The sequence below is a fragment of the Strongylocentrotus purpuratus genome, unplaced genomic scaffold (genome assembly GCF_000002235.5).
Source record: "Strongylocentrotus purpuratus isolate Spur 01 unplaced genomic scaffold, Spur_5.0 spur5_scaffold_20, whole genome shotgun sequence".
Lineage (NCBI taxonomy): Eukaryota > Metazoa > Echinodermata > Echinoidea > Camarodonta > Strongylocentrotidae > Strongylocentrotus > Strongylocentrotus purpuratus.
In genome coordinates this window covers 34,922,967-34,940,141 of record NW_022145606.1, presented here as the reverse complement: position 1 = coordinate 34,940,141, position 17,175 = coordinate 34,922,967, and the positions used below count along the sequence as shown (strand labels likewise).

The 17,175-nt window shown below is 39.8% G+C and overlaps 1 protein-coding gene across 1 annotated transcript; it reads left to right on the top strand.

Annotated features, from left to right (window-relative positions):
- The first annotated feature begins 3,164 nt into the window (after positions 1–3,164).
- On the top strand, positions 3,165–4,916 carry LOC115927422. The gene is made up of 2 exons (XM_030993289.1): positions 3,165–3,678; positions 4,634–4,916. Exons 1-2 carry the CDS (start codon positions 3,384–3,386, stop codon positions 4,732–4,734), a joined length of 396 nt encoding a protein of 131 aa, XP_030849149.1. The 5' UTR covers positions 3,165–3,383; the 3' UTR covers positions 4,735–4,916.
- The last annotated feature ends 12,259 nt before the right edge of the window (positions 4,917–17,175 follow it).

Below are 17,175 nucleotides of genomic sequence, written 5' to 3'. Positions count from 1 at the left end.
CAAATCTCCCTGGTATACCTTACAGTCCAAACGATAAATATGTGCCTTTAACGAAGCAGGCGACAATCGGCGTAGCAGACGACACGTGATAGTAATTTTGTATGTGAGATTGCTTTGCTAAATATAAATTACTTTGTTAATTAATATCAACTAACATTTCTTTTACATTTCTTTAAACCATCATTGATATTTAATAATTCATGAGTGAGTAAAAGAAACATACCAAACTATATAATTATATGAAATACTTGGTGGCAATTAGGGGAGTTTGACGTGATGACTGATTGCACCCCTCTGTTAATAACCGAATAGTCCATGGTGTGTCATGAATATTCATGTTTTTGCTTACCTCGGCTAAATGTTTGCTTTTACTAAATTGAAAAATTACGGTGGGGGGTTGGATGAAATGGACATAATGAAATAGGCAGAAGTGATCTATGATAATTCATGCTTTTTATGTTTCGTGTGCTCGACCTATAATCTTCAAATCGCTTGGCAAACTGAGTCCAAAGTTAGACTTTTTTCATATGTGTATTATAGGCAAAGACGAGCTTGTAACCTATTTTGAAAAATTATGGTGGGTGAATTTTCAAAAGTCAATGAGACATGAGGGCTCCAATGAAAGAGCTAGTAATAACGTACGTCGGGGTGGATGTGCTTTTCGTTTAAACAAAAAATGAATTTTTAACGATTTAAAAAAAAAACGTCCATAGGCTAACATGTTAGGCTGCTGACTCTGAACATGCTCTGACGATAGGGGGCGTTGTGAAATGAGACTAAACGGAGCAATATGTAAAGAAGCACCCCCCCCCCCCTTTCCCCTCCCCCTCTCAAAAATGAAATGGAAGCTCTTATTGCCAATCATGTGAAAGAATATGTTTTGACTAAAACGTGATGATACAAATGTTGCGGGAAAACCGCCTACTAATTAATATATCTGGTAAATATCATATCTATCCGGACCGGATAGACATCGCGTAGTCCCATATACATCTTTATGTGTACAGTACTCGTAACTTTACCAAGACTGGGCCAAATTTCTTATAATTTTGATGATTCAAGAACATTGCAGTACACTTTATTCCAATACATTCCAATACTGATATGCTAGATTATCAACCTTTTCTGATTGATTCCACAACGTTTCTTTCACAATGCAATCGCATGACCAGAACTGGTCTTTACCTTTAACAAAAATATGTGCTTTCAATTTGATTATATTACAAATATGGTCTCTAAAAAATGTATGAATTTGTGTATGCTCCTTACCGCTAGCTGTTCGCAAAGAGGTTGTTAATGATATTATGGAGGGTATGGACCCCAACTATTGATATAAGCGTGGGCTTATATCAATAGTTGGGGATAATCTATCAATGCAACGTTATCTTTCTTTTCTTTTGTTCATTTCTTGAGAGACATATTTTGAGACTAATTCTATTTCCTCAGATTAATTTCCCGGCCAAATTCGCGAGTTTTTCATTAAAATTCATTTGTCTCGCGTTCAAATTCGACGGTTTTAGTCCTGTCAGGTATATATCGGGTTTGTATTCCTTCTTCAAATCTATAAAGTTTTCGTTACAATCTATTATGTTTCATGGAAAACAATGAACAATGTGCTTCTTTCGCTTTTTAGTCATTCGATTCGGCGCAACACGATTTTCTGACTTCTCGACGGTGTACTTCTAGCTCCCCCTCCCCCCACTCCGGTAACAAAGAGACCGCATTCATGTTCCCAAAATCCAAAGAGGGGTACTTTTCACGCTACAAAGTCCGGCTCGTAATATACACAAAATCGGCCGCAGTGACTTTACACACCTGACTTAGGGTGTATTTTCAAAGGGAAGGAACATTCCTATGCGTACCCTAAATAACACTGAGTGGGGGGGGGGGGGGACTTCTATCATTCAAATTAGCACTTTGTGCACTTAAATTGATGGTCAATATTCATTTCTCATTTATTACACACTTTTTACAGCTCATTCTGTTTCTTTCAAGATTGTTTTTGTCATATGTATTTCATCATATTTTATTTTCTTGCGTTTATACACTATACTTATTACATTTATTTGATATTCATGAGCATTTACGTTTGATTGTTAAGAAGAAAAAACGACTACGGACTTGATGGGCTTAACAGGTTTGTAAATGTTCATGTAAGGAAATTGTTTGTCTTGTGTTTCATCACAAATTTATCATAATTTCATTATAGAACATCGATCTTCTCCCCCTACAACTCCTCACTTGAATTTTAGTTACTTGAAAATATAGAAAAAAGTATAACTTGCAGGAAGAGCTTACAACTGAAAGCTGATCATGCTAAGAAAAATAATGTTAATGAGCTCTAGCTTCAAATCTCACTATGTGATATTTCCGTGTGTTTTTTTTGTTGGTGACTGGTCACATGTCTTTTCTTTTCGAAAAGCTAATCGGAGCCTAATCTTTCTAGAGCGACGAACATAGTGAGAGGGCGCTCGACAACAATCACTTTTTGTGTGCCGTTGAATATAAGACAGAGTAGCCAACCCGGATCGAGTTGGGCCGAATATGACGAATACTGTTTTGTTAGGCTACCACAAAACGAAATAATATATACCATTCTGTCTATAAATGATCCTTTAAAAAGATCTTTTAAACAGTGAGAAGTTCCCCTTTTTGCATTTGTAAATGATTAGTTTCTTCAATCTCCACCCGCCCCCCCCCCCCACGTTTTTCGACCCCCTTCCCAGGTAATCTTCTAGATTCACTCCTGTCCTGTATGTATGAATAAAGATTACCTAATTTGAAAAGAAAAGATTCCTCAGAGTAATTCAATTTAAAAAATTGAAAAAATCGTATTGTTGTAGTGTTGTAACAAACGGGGAAATTTTACACCACTACATAACAGTGACATAACCGTTGCGGCCAATTTACAACTCTCAAATGTTAATAGCTATGATATCTTATGGACGATAAGAAATGCACGACTTACGCGTTGGCTTGTGGGCCCCGTTCCTACAAACTGTCATAAGTCTAACTTCTTGACTATCCCATTGAAACGTGTGTTAGAAGTAACACGCGTTTCAATGGGATATAGACCATGGGCCATAGGCCAAAATTCTTAACTTTCGTGACCCGTCGAAAGTAACTAATATTTACTGAGACAGTATGATACAAAAATATGTGTGGATGCACAAAAGATAACTCGGCATTCCTGAAGCCCCACCATTATTTAGAAAAGATGAAAAAACCGTGAAATTTGAGTCCAAAATCTCGAAAATGTAAACCAATTACATTTCCTCTTTCATGTGGGCATCGGATTATTCCACGCATATCAACCAATCACATGGTTTGTTTCATGTAGGCGCATACAGCGAACATGGCGATGTATTCATCGTCGGACGTTGATGTTACCAGCAGCGCATCTGCCGACGATTGTGAGGGTGCAATTACAGGATTTTGTTGCATGCACGTTGTTGCAACTCATAGCAGAGTTATCCCTCTTAGGTAGAAGTCTTTCAAAAAATTCAAGGAATGTGCAAATATATGGGAAAAAGCGGAAAATACCATCGAAAGTAAGATTGCACACAACGCAGATCGCTATGACTGGGACAGTATACAAACGCCTACTGCTACTGAAGAGCAAGAAGACATCGACAGAGAACAGCTCTGTGATAATGATCAAGACGAAAGGAGTGGGAGGTAAGTGTTTTTTTTTTTGTAAGGGGTGGGAGGGCTATTGGCTTTATTTGTCAAATTACATGTGACAATAATCTAGGGACTATAAAACAATGTAATCTCACAGCCAAACTAAGTCAGTAACTAAGTCTGTAGACCTTCACCTAGACTAGTATAAACAGTGAAACTAACTGAATTCACCTTGTTAATTTTTTTCCTGAGGCCATGGCCTCTGTCACAGTACTAAGACCAATATTATCTGCTTCTTGTTCGGTGGCCGTTATTAAAATATGGTTGGGTTGTAGTCTGATCCGTAGACAGAGTTTTATGTTGTTTTTTTTTTTTACATACATGTAGTGATGTACATGTAATTGATCAACGTCCTGGGGAGGGGTCTAAAAAAGTTCAACCGATCTTGGAGTACGAGCCTAGGCCCTGCCCTGGCCATATATCATAACTAAGGCATAGATCATCATCTAGAGGTCTATACCGATGGCAATCGTATGTTATTTTTTTTTTTTAAGGCGGACAGAATAATAAGAGGTTATCAAGCGAGAGACAGATTAAATTGGTCCGAGTTAAGTCAATTTTAGAGTCTTAGTCTTGTATTGTTTTCGTATATTCATCAAGGTTCACTGGAGAATGGAGATACTCAAGATTATTTAGGGGGTGTAATTATTTGGCATGGACTAGCATGACCAACTGGAAATAGGAATTGGAATTTATTAAATCTAGACAGGCACTCAGCCATCCTCAACAATGGCATGGTGAAGAAAAAAACATAATCTTACCTTGGAATGTCACCGTTTTCCACCTAACAAGTTTAAACTTCACTGCTTGTCAAGCATAGCAAGCTATTTCCTCCTTATCACAAGAAATGCACATCTAGTATCCTCGGCAATTGCAGCATTATCTTTAAACTGTCAGAAATTCTTAATTGTTATGAATTATCTATCTTTTATTATTTTTTCAAACGTAGGAGACATCGTGCCGTTCCAGGTTACCATGCTGAATGCTATCGCAATTTCTGCAACATTACAGAGGTCAACCGTGCTATCAGGAGGCATGAAGGAGAGCTAATTATCAGGCCACAGTACACACAAATTTTGTCTAGAGCAGACCCCTGACATTCCAAGTCCACATGGTCATGGTTGGAAAGTGGAAGATGGAGAAATAGATATTGTCTGGGGAGAACAACCCCCTGCCCCTAGCAGTTTGCTAGAACTAACCCACTGCATTTGCAAGAAGACAAACTGCAAGGTGAAAGATGAAAGATGCTTAGATATAGACACAGACACTGAAGATGAAGACGTGTAGAATTCATCTTGTTAGCGCAATTCAACTCATGTGCATATTTGTGTCTCATTTGATTTTAATTTTTCTTTAGACAGCAATCAAATGAATTTGAGATAACGAACCAGAAGAAGTATATCAGAATATCATATTCATATTGCAAATCATTGAAGCATTGTGTCCAAATAATAGAGGGTTGGTACACTGCATTTTATATTAGTGTACGTTTGCAACTGATATGGATGTCTTGCTCAAGGAACAACATTTCTTCCATAAAATCAAAATATAATTGTGGTGTCAAACTTACTTATTATACCTGTATCACAAAGCGATGGATATATATACATTTACATGTATACTTGTTTACTACTTCATCTTACACAAAGGCAGGAGGTAATTACTGTGTATGTAATTATTCCATATTTTACTAACAAAATCTCTGAATGATTATTTTGGTTAATAGTTTGGGAATCAGCTGTGACATCAAAAGTTGCCAGTCAGTATTCTTCATACAGTCATAACCATATAAAATTATATATTGCCATTTACCATTTCAAGTTTATTTTTATGATCTACAACATATACACTGTACATGTATCCTATTGAAGAATTTAATTTGACTGTTTCACATATTCTAATTTCTGGAAATCTTCTACAAAAATAATTTCTTCTGCTGGTGATTTTTTATATCCTTATCTCACAGTTTAAGAAAAACTAGTAAAGCAGTATCACAAGATTTATCTGTATTTTCTTTGAACAGATGGTTAATTGATTGAAATGTATGAATTAATTAAGTAATTGTTATGTGACCCTATATAATTAGGTATGCTTTGGTTTAGTGTTTGATAGGCCAATTTTTCCTGCTTCAAGGATGTGTAAAAATTTTATTCAGTGGCATAAATCCATTCTGTGGAAAGGGGAATATTTCTACATTTAATTTTTTGCTGCTACCCCACTTGCCCACCCTTGCTCATTGAATACGAATAGCAAAGTAGGTTACGCGAAATGTCAAAGTTAATGTCAATGTCAAATTAGCGCGCATCAGTTTTATTATGGATGCTGTCACTTGAACCCCTAATTTGAATATTAATATATTTACCTCTTGCAAGCGATGCTCAAAGTTTTTCGCCTGAAATGGAAAGATGTTTTTTTTTTTTGCTTTGTCTCAGCATGTTTTGTGATTCCTAAATTGGGTACTTTTTGGCTGAAGGTCGTACACACGACTATCAGTATTCTTATCCACCTTTGCAGGATCATATGAACACTCTGACTAAAATCAATAATCGAAAAGTTCTTAAAATGTGGCCAGTCCTGAGGAGCAAGTGAGCGCTACCAAATTGTCTGCCTATCGAGTGTTGCAGGGTTTAAGATTTTTCTGGAAAAAAAATTAATGATGTCATAGAGCTATAGTTAGCAAAGTAATCTAGCAATATTTTTATCAACTGTAACTTACTACTTTTGTTACTGCAGGGGTTGTTTGATTGTAATTAAGAAAAAACATTTGGATGTTCCAAACATCTATAAAAGAAATTATACTGAGATAAGAAGAATGTCGCTGGTGAAATAGTTAAAAACAAAAGGTGTACATGAGTTAACAATATTACAAACTTTGTCTCGTATTTTCGGATATTTCTTCTACAGACTCATCTGTCATATCTGTTGCCTGGATAATATCGCCATTATATACCATGATTACTGTGCAATTTAAGCTCATATCCTCACTTATTAACTGTCCTGTTATGTAAATTTTTAGTGATATATTTAAATCAATATGCTCTTGGTATGAGTTTTTTAAAGCATGACTGTTCGACTCTGAAAAGTAATTTCCCCCCATGGACCTCGCTTAAGTAGAGAGAAAAGAAAATTTAGCGTATAACATTTTCAACTTCAACGATTGGATATTTTTGGAGTGGTTGAACAAATGTGTAGATCAAGATATTTCTAGGATGTAAAAGTTAATGAGATTAACAGAGGTTGTAACTATTGAAGTCAGTTTCATTAGTCAAAATTATGCATTGAATATGTTGGATTATCTCAAAAGGATTACAAGACGTCATGTACAACCCAAAAGTAATTATGTTATAGTACTGTAGCTTGTGTAAATTGAAAATAAATGAATACAAAAATTCCATGTGACAATGAGAATATGATTTGAATTTATTGAATTGTTTCATGTAATTATGAATGCATTACCAAGCGATATGATTGCATCATGACTATGAAGTTCAAAGACTTAGTGAACTGTCAGTGAAAGCTTCTTGAGTAGGTGTAATGTGAAAAAAAAAATGACACAAGATGTAAAATGAAGCTTGATGATAATGATTATGATGTATAATGATGATGATGATGATGATAATGATGATAATGATGATGATGATGATGATGATGATGATAATGATGATAATGATAATGATGATGATGATGATGATGATAATGATGATAATAATGATGATAATGATGATGATAATGATGATGATAATGATGATGATAATGATGATTATTATTAATATAAATATTATTAGTAATCATTATTATTATTAGTATTGATATTGATGTTGTTTTTATCATCATTATTATTAATATTATTATTATTATTTTTGCTTTTATACAAAACATATATTTATCACAACTTTGCAGTTGTCATTTGCCCCATAAGTTTCTACATGTCTTTCATTTTATTGACGTAGAGGGCGCTGTTGATATGCTTAATTTCTATTTATTATGAATACTAATTAGTGTGCAACTTTCGGCTTTGCCGAGTTATGAATTTTTATTCTATGAGTTTTTATCTCCTCTCAGACAAAAAAATTGGGTAGTTACTAGAGGTGGGTTACGAAAACGAAGAAATAGGGAGATATTCACTACTCGGCCCATGGTCTAATAGTCAAGAAGTTAGACTTATGACGGTTTTTAGGAACGCGCCCCTGGGTATCAACTGCTTAGTTTTTCATGTGGTTTATTACTAAATCAGTCACAAGGTGGCGCTAGAACAAATTATCCCTTCATAATGAAAGAGTCATCATACCGGAGTGTTGGCTCAGTCAGTAGAGCGTCCGCCTCACAACCGGAAGGTCGTGGGTTCGAACCCCGGCCGCGTCATACCAAAAGACGTTAAAAGATGGGAGTTGTTGCTACCTTGCTTGGCGTTCAACAATAAGGGATAGAGCAACGTCGATCTGGCGCTGCTCAGTGGCTGCCGGGCTCACGATCAATTGGGCAAAAAGAATTTCCGTTTCGGTTTAATAAAATTTGGAGTGGACTATTATTATTATTATTATTATTATTATTATTGTTTGGACGTCTGTGATAACATTCATGTTTGCTTTTATCACAATTTCGGGAATCTAGCACCAGACTGATCACTTGCCATAACCTGATAACTAAATGTTTACAATTATATCATTTTGTACAGATATATGTCATTTAAGTTTTAAATGCCGTAGAGTTATAATAAATATCATTTTCACTATTTGCATTGTATCTTTATGTCATTGCAATATTTGTTCCATTCCCCCTTTTCAGGACGCATACACATTTGTTTTCATAATGCTAGGAGTCCACTGGGCCAACGCCAGTTGGTGCCAGTTCGCGCCAAAGATTATGTGATTGGCGCGTAGTGGCTCGCTGTGGCGCCGAATTAATGTCCGCTCGGCATGTGTCGCCAAGTGGAATAAACTGGGTGCCATATGGCGTGCGCCAAATGCCACCCGGCTTGCTCCAAAATTTTGCGCCAGTTTGCGCCAGTTTGCGCCATTACACGGCCAATTGATTCCAAAAGTCACCCTGTTGGCGCCATTCGCGCCAATAGACGGCTACTTTGCGCCACTTGGTGATTAGTTTGTGCCAAAGGTCGCCAAATTGGTTTGAACTTGCCGCCGCTTGGCGCTACTTGCCGACAATATAAATACCGGCCATCGGCTACCTGGTTCAGACCCTCCTCAGCTGCTGTATGAACAACATCTCTACTAAATATTTACAATTTTGATATGTCTGAGGCTTTTGATAATGTTGGAGTGATGATGCTGCTCCATCAGGAGATGATGAGAGATGCTGAGGTGGCCACTGCCTATCAATTTATGCTGGCCAATCCTGAAGAAGAAGAGCCTCCTAAGAAGAAAAGGAAGCACAACTGGTGGTTTAGACCCATGCTCCACCCACAGTTGAGGGTCGAACGTGGACAGTACCACACTTTGATGGAAGAGCTGAGGGAGAATGACAGGCGGAAGTTCAAGAACTACACCAGGGTGTCCCCAGAGATGTTTGATGGCCTGTTGGTCAGGCTTACACCCCACTTGCAGAAGGACACCCACTTCAGGAAGGCCATTCCCCCTGGTCTCAAGTTGTCTCTCTACCTGCGCCATCTCGCCACTGGGGCCACCTATGCCGAGCTGTCTTACAACTTCCAAGTGGGCAAGGAAACCATCCAGAAGTTTGTCCCTGATTTAGCCAGAGCGATAGTGGATGAGTATGCTGCAGAAGTCATCTCCCTCCCCACAACCAATTATGGCTGGCTTGAGGTTACAGGTGATTTTGAAGCCAGATGGAATCTTCCTCACTGTCTGGGAGCCTGGAAAGCACATCCATCTCCAGAAGCCCAACAAATCAGGCAGCCTTTACTTCAACTACAAGCAGTTCTTCTCGGTTGTCCTGATGGCTCTGGTAGATTCAAAGTACCAGTTCATGTGGATCGATGTGGGTGGCGTTGGCAATCAGTCTGATGCCCAGATCTACAACAACAGTGAACTGAAGGAGTGCATTGAAGCTGGCACTTTAGACATCCCAGATCCAGCTCCTCTTCCCCATGATGATGAAGAGCACCCTATGCCGTACTTCTTCGTGGGAGACGATGCCTTCGCCATTAGGACGTACATGATGAAGCCCTATGGCCGTCGTAACATGGTCCAACAGCAGAAGATCTTCAACTACAGGCCGTCCAGGGCAAGGCGTGTGGTTGAAAATGCCTTTGGCATTCTGGCTCTGTGGTTCCAGTGCTTCCTTGGCCAGATGAGACAGGAACCAGACACAGTCCGCCTGCTCGTTGAAGCTGCCGTCATGCTGAACAACCTCATCAGGAAGCGCTATCAGGCACTGGACGTCCGCATGTTGGACCAGGAGGATGCCCAGCACAACCTCATCCCTGGAGCTTGGAGAACTGCCGCCATCACTGTGAGAAAGTCCTTTGTTGTTAATTTAAAATTTGTTTTGGCATTGCAGTCAGAAATGACTATTTATGCCAGCTTAAAATAGCGGTATTTTTTTTTTTTTATATATTCATATGAATATATATGTAATGTATATATACATTACTAATATTATTATTATTATTATTTTTTTTTTTGCTCATTTTTGTTGTTGTATATTTGGAATTCGGAATTATATGATGTGGTACACTCTTTAATAAGAGCCGTGACTCAGTAATAATATGAAGATCTTTTGGCTAAGAGAAAATAAAATAGGGAACATGTATTCGAAAAACGGTATATACATATACATAAACATCAAAACAATAGGTGTACATTGGGAGGTGCATTTGTTAAATCCATATAATGTTAATAAAAAGATTAACATCAAATAACGTTGTGTTAGTTTTTGTCGACTATTCACAAAAGTTCAATGCCATGATATAGAAAATATACTAGGTAAGAGAAAACCATGGGTTAAATAGTGCAGTAACTATGAAAGAGTTTCCATTTCTCGTGAGATGTTTCTCCTTTTATAAAATAAAACCACGTTTTAACCAGTATTATCGAATTTGTTGATTTTGGTAATATACTGATATACAGTTGATATAAGTTATATAAATATACCCAAAACATACAAAAATTATAAAATACCCATGTACAGAATATCAGTTCTCAAAAGCTTTGCTTCGTCATTATCTTGATATGAACCAGTAGTATCTATTTCGATGATATTACTATTATATCGATAAATGAGAAAGTCCTGCGATGCCGCTCTGCTTTTATAGGCGACAAGTGGCGCCGAATGGCGGGCAACCAGGTGGCATTTGGCGCGAAGTAGTCACCAATCGGGTGCCGTTTGGCTCGCGTAGTGGCGCAAACAAGGTGCCCCTTGGCTCCAAGTGGCGCCATGTGGCGCGAAATCTCATTGGCGCAACTTGGCGCGCGCCATTACATTCCAGTGGATTCCAATAGGCGGATTGTTTGCGCCAAAGGGCGATATGTTCGCCCCATTAAGTGTCACTTGGCGGACACTTGGCGCTGATTGCTCGATGCAAGTGGCGCGACGAAAATTTCAAACATTTTGAAATTTTCTTGCCGCCACATTCAAATTTGGCGCCGTTGCGGGCCACCACGAGCCAGTTGGGAGGCAGTTTGAGCCACTACACGCCACTAGGCACCTTATTGGCGACACTAGGCGCCACAGTAAATTGCATTGGCGCAAACTGGCACCAACTGGCGCCGGCCCAGTGGACTCCTAGCATGACATGTTTATCCTTCACCACTGTTATGCTAGGAGTCCACTGGGCCGCGCCAGTTTGCGCCAGTTTGCGCCAATGCAATTTACTGTGGCGCCTAGTGTCGCCAATAAGGTGCCTAGTGGCGTGTAGTGGCTCAAACTGCCTCCCAACTGGCTCGTGGTGGCGCGTAACGGCACCAAATTTGAATGTGGCGGCAAGAAAATTTCAAAATGTTTGAAATTTTCGTCGCGCCACTTGCATCGAGCAATCAGCGCCAAGTGTCCGCCAAGTGGCACCAAATGGCGCGAACATATCGCCCTTTGGCGCAAACAATCCGCCTATTGGAATCCACTGGAATGTAATGGCGCGCGCCAAGTTGCGCCAATGAGATTTCGCGCCACATGGCGCCACTTGGCGCCAAGGGGCACCTTGTTTGCGCCACCACGCGAGCCAAACGGCACCCGATTGGTGACTACTTCGCGCCAAATGCCACCTGATTGCCCGCCATTCGGCGCCACTTGCCGCCTATAACAGCAGGGCGGCATCGCAGGACTTTCTCACAGTGATGGCGGCAGTTCTCCAAGCTCTAGGGATGAGGTTGTACTGGGCATCCTCCTGGTCCAACATGCGGACGTCCAGTGCCTGATAGTGCTTCCTGATGAGGTTGTGCAGCATGACGGCAGCTTCAATGAGCAGGCGGACTGTGTCTGGTTCCTGTCTCATCTGGCCAAGGAAGCACTGGAACCGCAGAGCCAGAATACCAAAGGCATTTTCAACCACACGCCTTGCCCTGGACAGCCTGTAGTTGAAGATCTTCTGCTGTTGGTCCATGTTACGACGGCCATAGGGCTTCGTCTCCCACGAAGAAGTACGGCATAGGGTGCTCTTCATCATCATGGGGAAGAGGAGCTGGATCTGGGATGCCTAAAGTGCCAGCTTCAATGCACTCCTTCAGTTCACTGTTGTTGTAGATCTGGGCATCAGACTGATGGCCAACCACACCCACATCGATCCACAGGAACTGGTACTTTGAATCTACCAGAGCCATCAGGACAACCGAGAAGAACTGCTTGTAGTTGAAGTAAAGGCTGCCTGATTTGTTGGGCTTCTGGAGACGAATGTGCTTTCCATCATAGGCTCCCAGACAGTGAGGAAGATTCCATCTGGCTTCAAAATCACCTGCAACCTCAAGCCAGCCTTCATTGGTTGTGGGGAGGGAGATGACTTCTGCATCATACTCATCCACTACCGCTCTGGCTACATCAGGGACAAACTTCTGGATGGTTTCCTTGCCCACTCGGAAGTTGTAAGACAGCTCGGCATAGGTGGCCCCAGTGGCCAGATGGCGCAGGAAGACGGACAACTTGAGACCAGGGGAATGGCCTTCCCGATGTGGGTGTCCTTCTTCTGCAAGTGGGGTGTAAGCCTGACCAACAGGTCATCAAACATCTCTGGGGACACCCTGGTGTAGTTCTTGAATTTCCTCCTGTCATTCTCACTCAGCTCTTCCATCAAAGTGTGGTACTGTCCACGTTCGGCCCTCAACTGTGGGTGGAGCATGGGTCTAAACCACCAGTTGTGCTTCCTTTTCTTCTAAGGAGGCTCTTCTTCTTCAGGATTGGCCAGCATAAGTTGATAGGCAGTGGCCACTTCAGCATCTCTCATCATCTTCTGATGGAGCAGCATCATCACTCCAACTTTATCAAAAGCCTCAGACATATCAAAATTGTAAATATTTAGTAGAGATGTTGTTCATACAGCAGCTGAGGAGGGTCTGAACCAGGTAGCCAATGGCCGGTATTTATTTAGTCGGCAAGTAGCGCCAAGCGGCGGCAAGTTCAAACCAATTTGGCGACCTTTGGCACAAACTAATCACCAAGTGGCGCAAAGTAGCTGTCTATTGGCGCGAATGGCGCCAACAGGGTGAATTTTGGAATCAAATGGCCGTGTAATGGCGCAAACTGGCGCGAACTGGCGCAACATTTTGGAGCAAGCCGGGTGGCATTTGGCGCACGCCATATGGCACCCAGTTTATTCCACTTGGCGACACATGCCGAGCGGACATTAATTCGGCGCCACAGCGAGCCACTACGCGCCAATCACATAATCTTTGGCGCGAACTGGCACCAACTGGCGCCGGCCCAGTGGACTCCTAGCATTAAAGAACCATTTGTTCCCAGCCTCCCTTTTTTGTATTGTTGTTACACAGCATACACAAATAAACTTCATGTCATATTAAAACCGTCGAACGAGTAATATGTGTACCGTATTTGTGTGAATAACAAATTAAATATTCTACTGCATCTTTATGGCTATCCCCGTACAGGATACTAGTGTCATAGTTAAGACCCATATATTCATTCATGTGTTAGTTTATAATAGGTCTATATGGTTTATATTAGGCACCCAATTATCAGTAGATTATGATAACCGTGGATGTGTCAACCCATACACGTGCATTCATTACCTGCCGTCTTGTTTTATGGCATTTATGGCCCCATGTGATCACTTTGGTGTTGGGTTATAATTATTATAGGTGCCATTATCCCCATAAATATATTTATATTATGCCAGCTCACAATAAACTACTTGCATTCACCTTACCATATTAGAGGTATCGTTCGGCACCATGGCTGGACGGTATAACCCCGCCCCCCTCCCCGCCCCCCTCCCCCCCCCCCCCCACTCAGGTTTCGAAATGACCGCATGCGTGTTGCCAAAATGTCCGGTAAAGGGGTACTTTTCGTGCGACAAAGTCCAGCCCGAGAAATGTAAAAAAAAAGGGGTGTATTTGACTTTCACCCGGAGATTTCTTTAAAAAGGGGGCGTTTTTCTCTCATCTCTTTGTAATTAAAAAAGGGGGTTATAAAAAATCTTGAAGTTGAACATAAAAAAATTGATGAAATCCCGCGATCACATTTCAGAAATTCCTGCTAGTTTTGAAAGCTCATTCAGGATTATTTCATCATGAAAAGTAAAAACATTGAGTCCCATTGCACTCCCGTCCCAGTACGGGGGCAGTACGGACTTCTCAAAATCTGTGTGAGAGAGAGAGAGAGAGATAACAACAGAACGTATAGTCTGTACGGCGCGCTCATCATGCATATCGGTCTAGGCTCGGCATCAAGCCGGGGCATCAAGATGGGGTATGAGGCGTGGGCCATGCCAAAATTGTCATGATTGGGACGTCTTTGAGCAGGACCCACAGTCTCCTCGTTGTGGATATTGTGGCTGTCTACCTGTGGCTCACAGGGTGGCACATTCAGGTGAGTAGTTTGCCCTATAGTTTGATCGCAATAGTAACACTTTTAAACTCATTTTCCTACACCCATGAAAATGAATATGTGGGACTTGGATCTAGACCTATGTAGTTTTTTACTGTAGTGTAGGCTACCCTAATTCACACACAGCTGCATTAGTAATACTTTCCTGGCTGTGTATTAAAGGGATCGTTTAAAAATGTTAAATCTGAGATGCAAGGCCCTACATGTTATCAGTGTCTGTGATATGGTGTAATATTGAAGCCCTAAAAAAAAAAAATGCTTCAAAATGATCAAGAAGAAGAACTTGAAGAAGTGCCAACCAGTAATGACAGCTTATCTGAGATGAGAGGGGGGGGGGGGGGGTGTCTGCATGTCCTGAGATAGGGGGGGTACATTAAGCAGCGTTCCGGATTTAGGGGGGTCTCCAAGGCAGGAAAAGCCCGTGAAAAGCCCGCGAAAGGGGAGGGGGTTCGGAAATGTTGGCAGTGCTCAGATAGGGGGTCTTTTCAAAAAGAGGGTACAAGCATACGCGCACCCTAAATAACACTGAGTGGGGGGGGGGGGGGTCGGGGTATAACCATTGCTCTTAATTCTCCCCTCTTCTAGGGTAGAAGAATGCTTTAGTAACGCGAGTTGATGAGACTCAATGTGGTACCGATGATAATGGGTCACTTGTTATGAGTCACATGATGAACAGCGTCGTTTTGGACTTGAATGCACTCTTATTATAGCGGAATCCAATCCAATGCATTGCTTTCTTGACAATGGGTTTAACCATTTTGATCGTCGATTTCCTTTCTAAAACGAAGTTAAGCCTTATATAATTATATAATTGGAGTTGTTTGTGTTGCATTCTTTGACTTTGCATGTTTTTATGTTCTTATAAATTCAATTTATTTTGTTATAAAATCATTTCAATTTAATAAAGGAGATTAAGTCCATTTCAATTGCCACTCCTTTACATTTAATAAAGAGGAAATTTACCCGATGGAATTGTATTCAATTTGGTTACCCCTAGTGTTGATCTCAGCTACAAATCCTTGAAAAAAATATCCTTCTTTCTTGCATTCGTCTCTCAAACCAATTAACCACAAACAATGCATGGAGTGAGAAACAATACATTTAATTATATGCGGGTTTTGCAATTTTGATAATAAAACATACAGACGTATTAACGTATTTACAATGCAGTTATGCCAAATTTAATTACACATACTAAAAAGGAACTTCTTTGCATTCCTTAACTCTTCATGAATTTGTTTTCATAAATAAAGTGCTACATTGTAATCATAATTCACAATAAAGTTATCACTGTAATATAAATTACATATATACTTTTCGTCATAATTTGTGTACTACTAATTATACTGGTGTTAACATGAAGAACGAAGATACCTTCCAAAAATCGTTGTACTTACCAAACATGAACAATAAACAATTCGTTAATTTAAGCATGTAATTCGCAACAATGTTATTGTTCATTAATTAATTATAGATTATTGTAAGATATACAGGCGTTAATATACACCTATATTATAAATACATATATATATATATATATTAATCATATATCTAATGTACATCATTACGGCAACACGTCCAAAGTTTAACAGAGATTTTGAGTACTGACAGTTAGTTCCATACTTGAAATATGATAATACCATGAATGATATAAAATGTCATTTACATGAATAATTATAATATAAGGCAAAATAAACATTATTTCCGTTCGAGGAGTATCCTACTTGGCAAGAACTATACAGAAGTAGACAAATTAACTGAAATATTGCACTAAGCTAATAGAACAATTGATCTCTCTATGTAAATGAGACATGTCATCATTACCGCGGCTACAAACTTGTTGGCTTTTCTCTTTTTTATTCTTCTCCTGCTTCTTCTTTTCATTATTATTATCATAATTATTATTATTGATATTGTTCATTATTTTAATGCTTCTTTTGCGACTCATACAACTACTATTAGCAATGTTTCTGTAATGGTATTATAATAAGTCTGGGTTTGAAAGTCGTTTCCGCTTGAGTACTATTTTGAGTTCCTCTTCATAAACAGACTGTGAAAGTACAACAGAAAGAGAAGGGAAATTGCTTTGCTCGGTATTCCTGTGGATCTCAACTCCCCATATTTCGATATTTTATTGTTTTTATATTTACTATACACAGTAAAAACGCTGCTTAAAAAAGTGATGTTTACTTACAGTTGTACACTATCTTAAACAACAGTTGAACAAATTGTAAACAATGTTGCTCGAAACGAAAGTAATTTTGTTAAACATTCGCTGTTTAAAATTTAATGACTGCTATATTTACTATACGAGAGCTTTTAGACAGTGTTGTTTACATATGACGTCATGTGTCACGTGCCAGTAAAGTGCGCGTTGGCTAAAAGTTTTGTTTCACATCATGGCCGACCAAGCTGTAGAGGTGTCGTGGATGAGTGGAAACGTCGCCGGACTGTCGATCACAAGGTCCACTGTTCGAGTCCCACCGCGGCACTAATGTCCTTTGGAATCCTAGCATAGCCGGG

Bases quoted from the DNA above. Each gene is read 5' to 3' on its own strand.
- LOC115927422 (XM_030993289.1), top strand. From the start codon at position 3,384: ATGTTACCAGCAGCGCATCTGCCGACGATTGTGAGGGTGCAATTACAG. The intron at 3,679-4,633 runs GTAAGTGTTTTT...TTTCAAACGTAG, and splicing joins CAAGACGAAAGGAGTGGGAG to GAGACATCGTGCCGTTCCAG.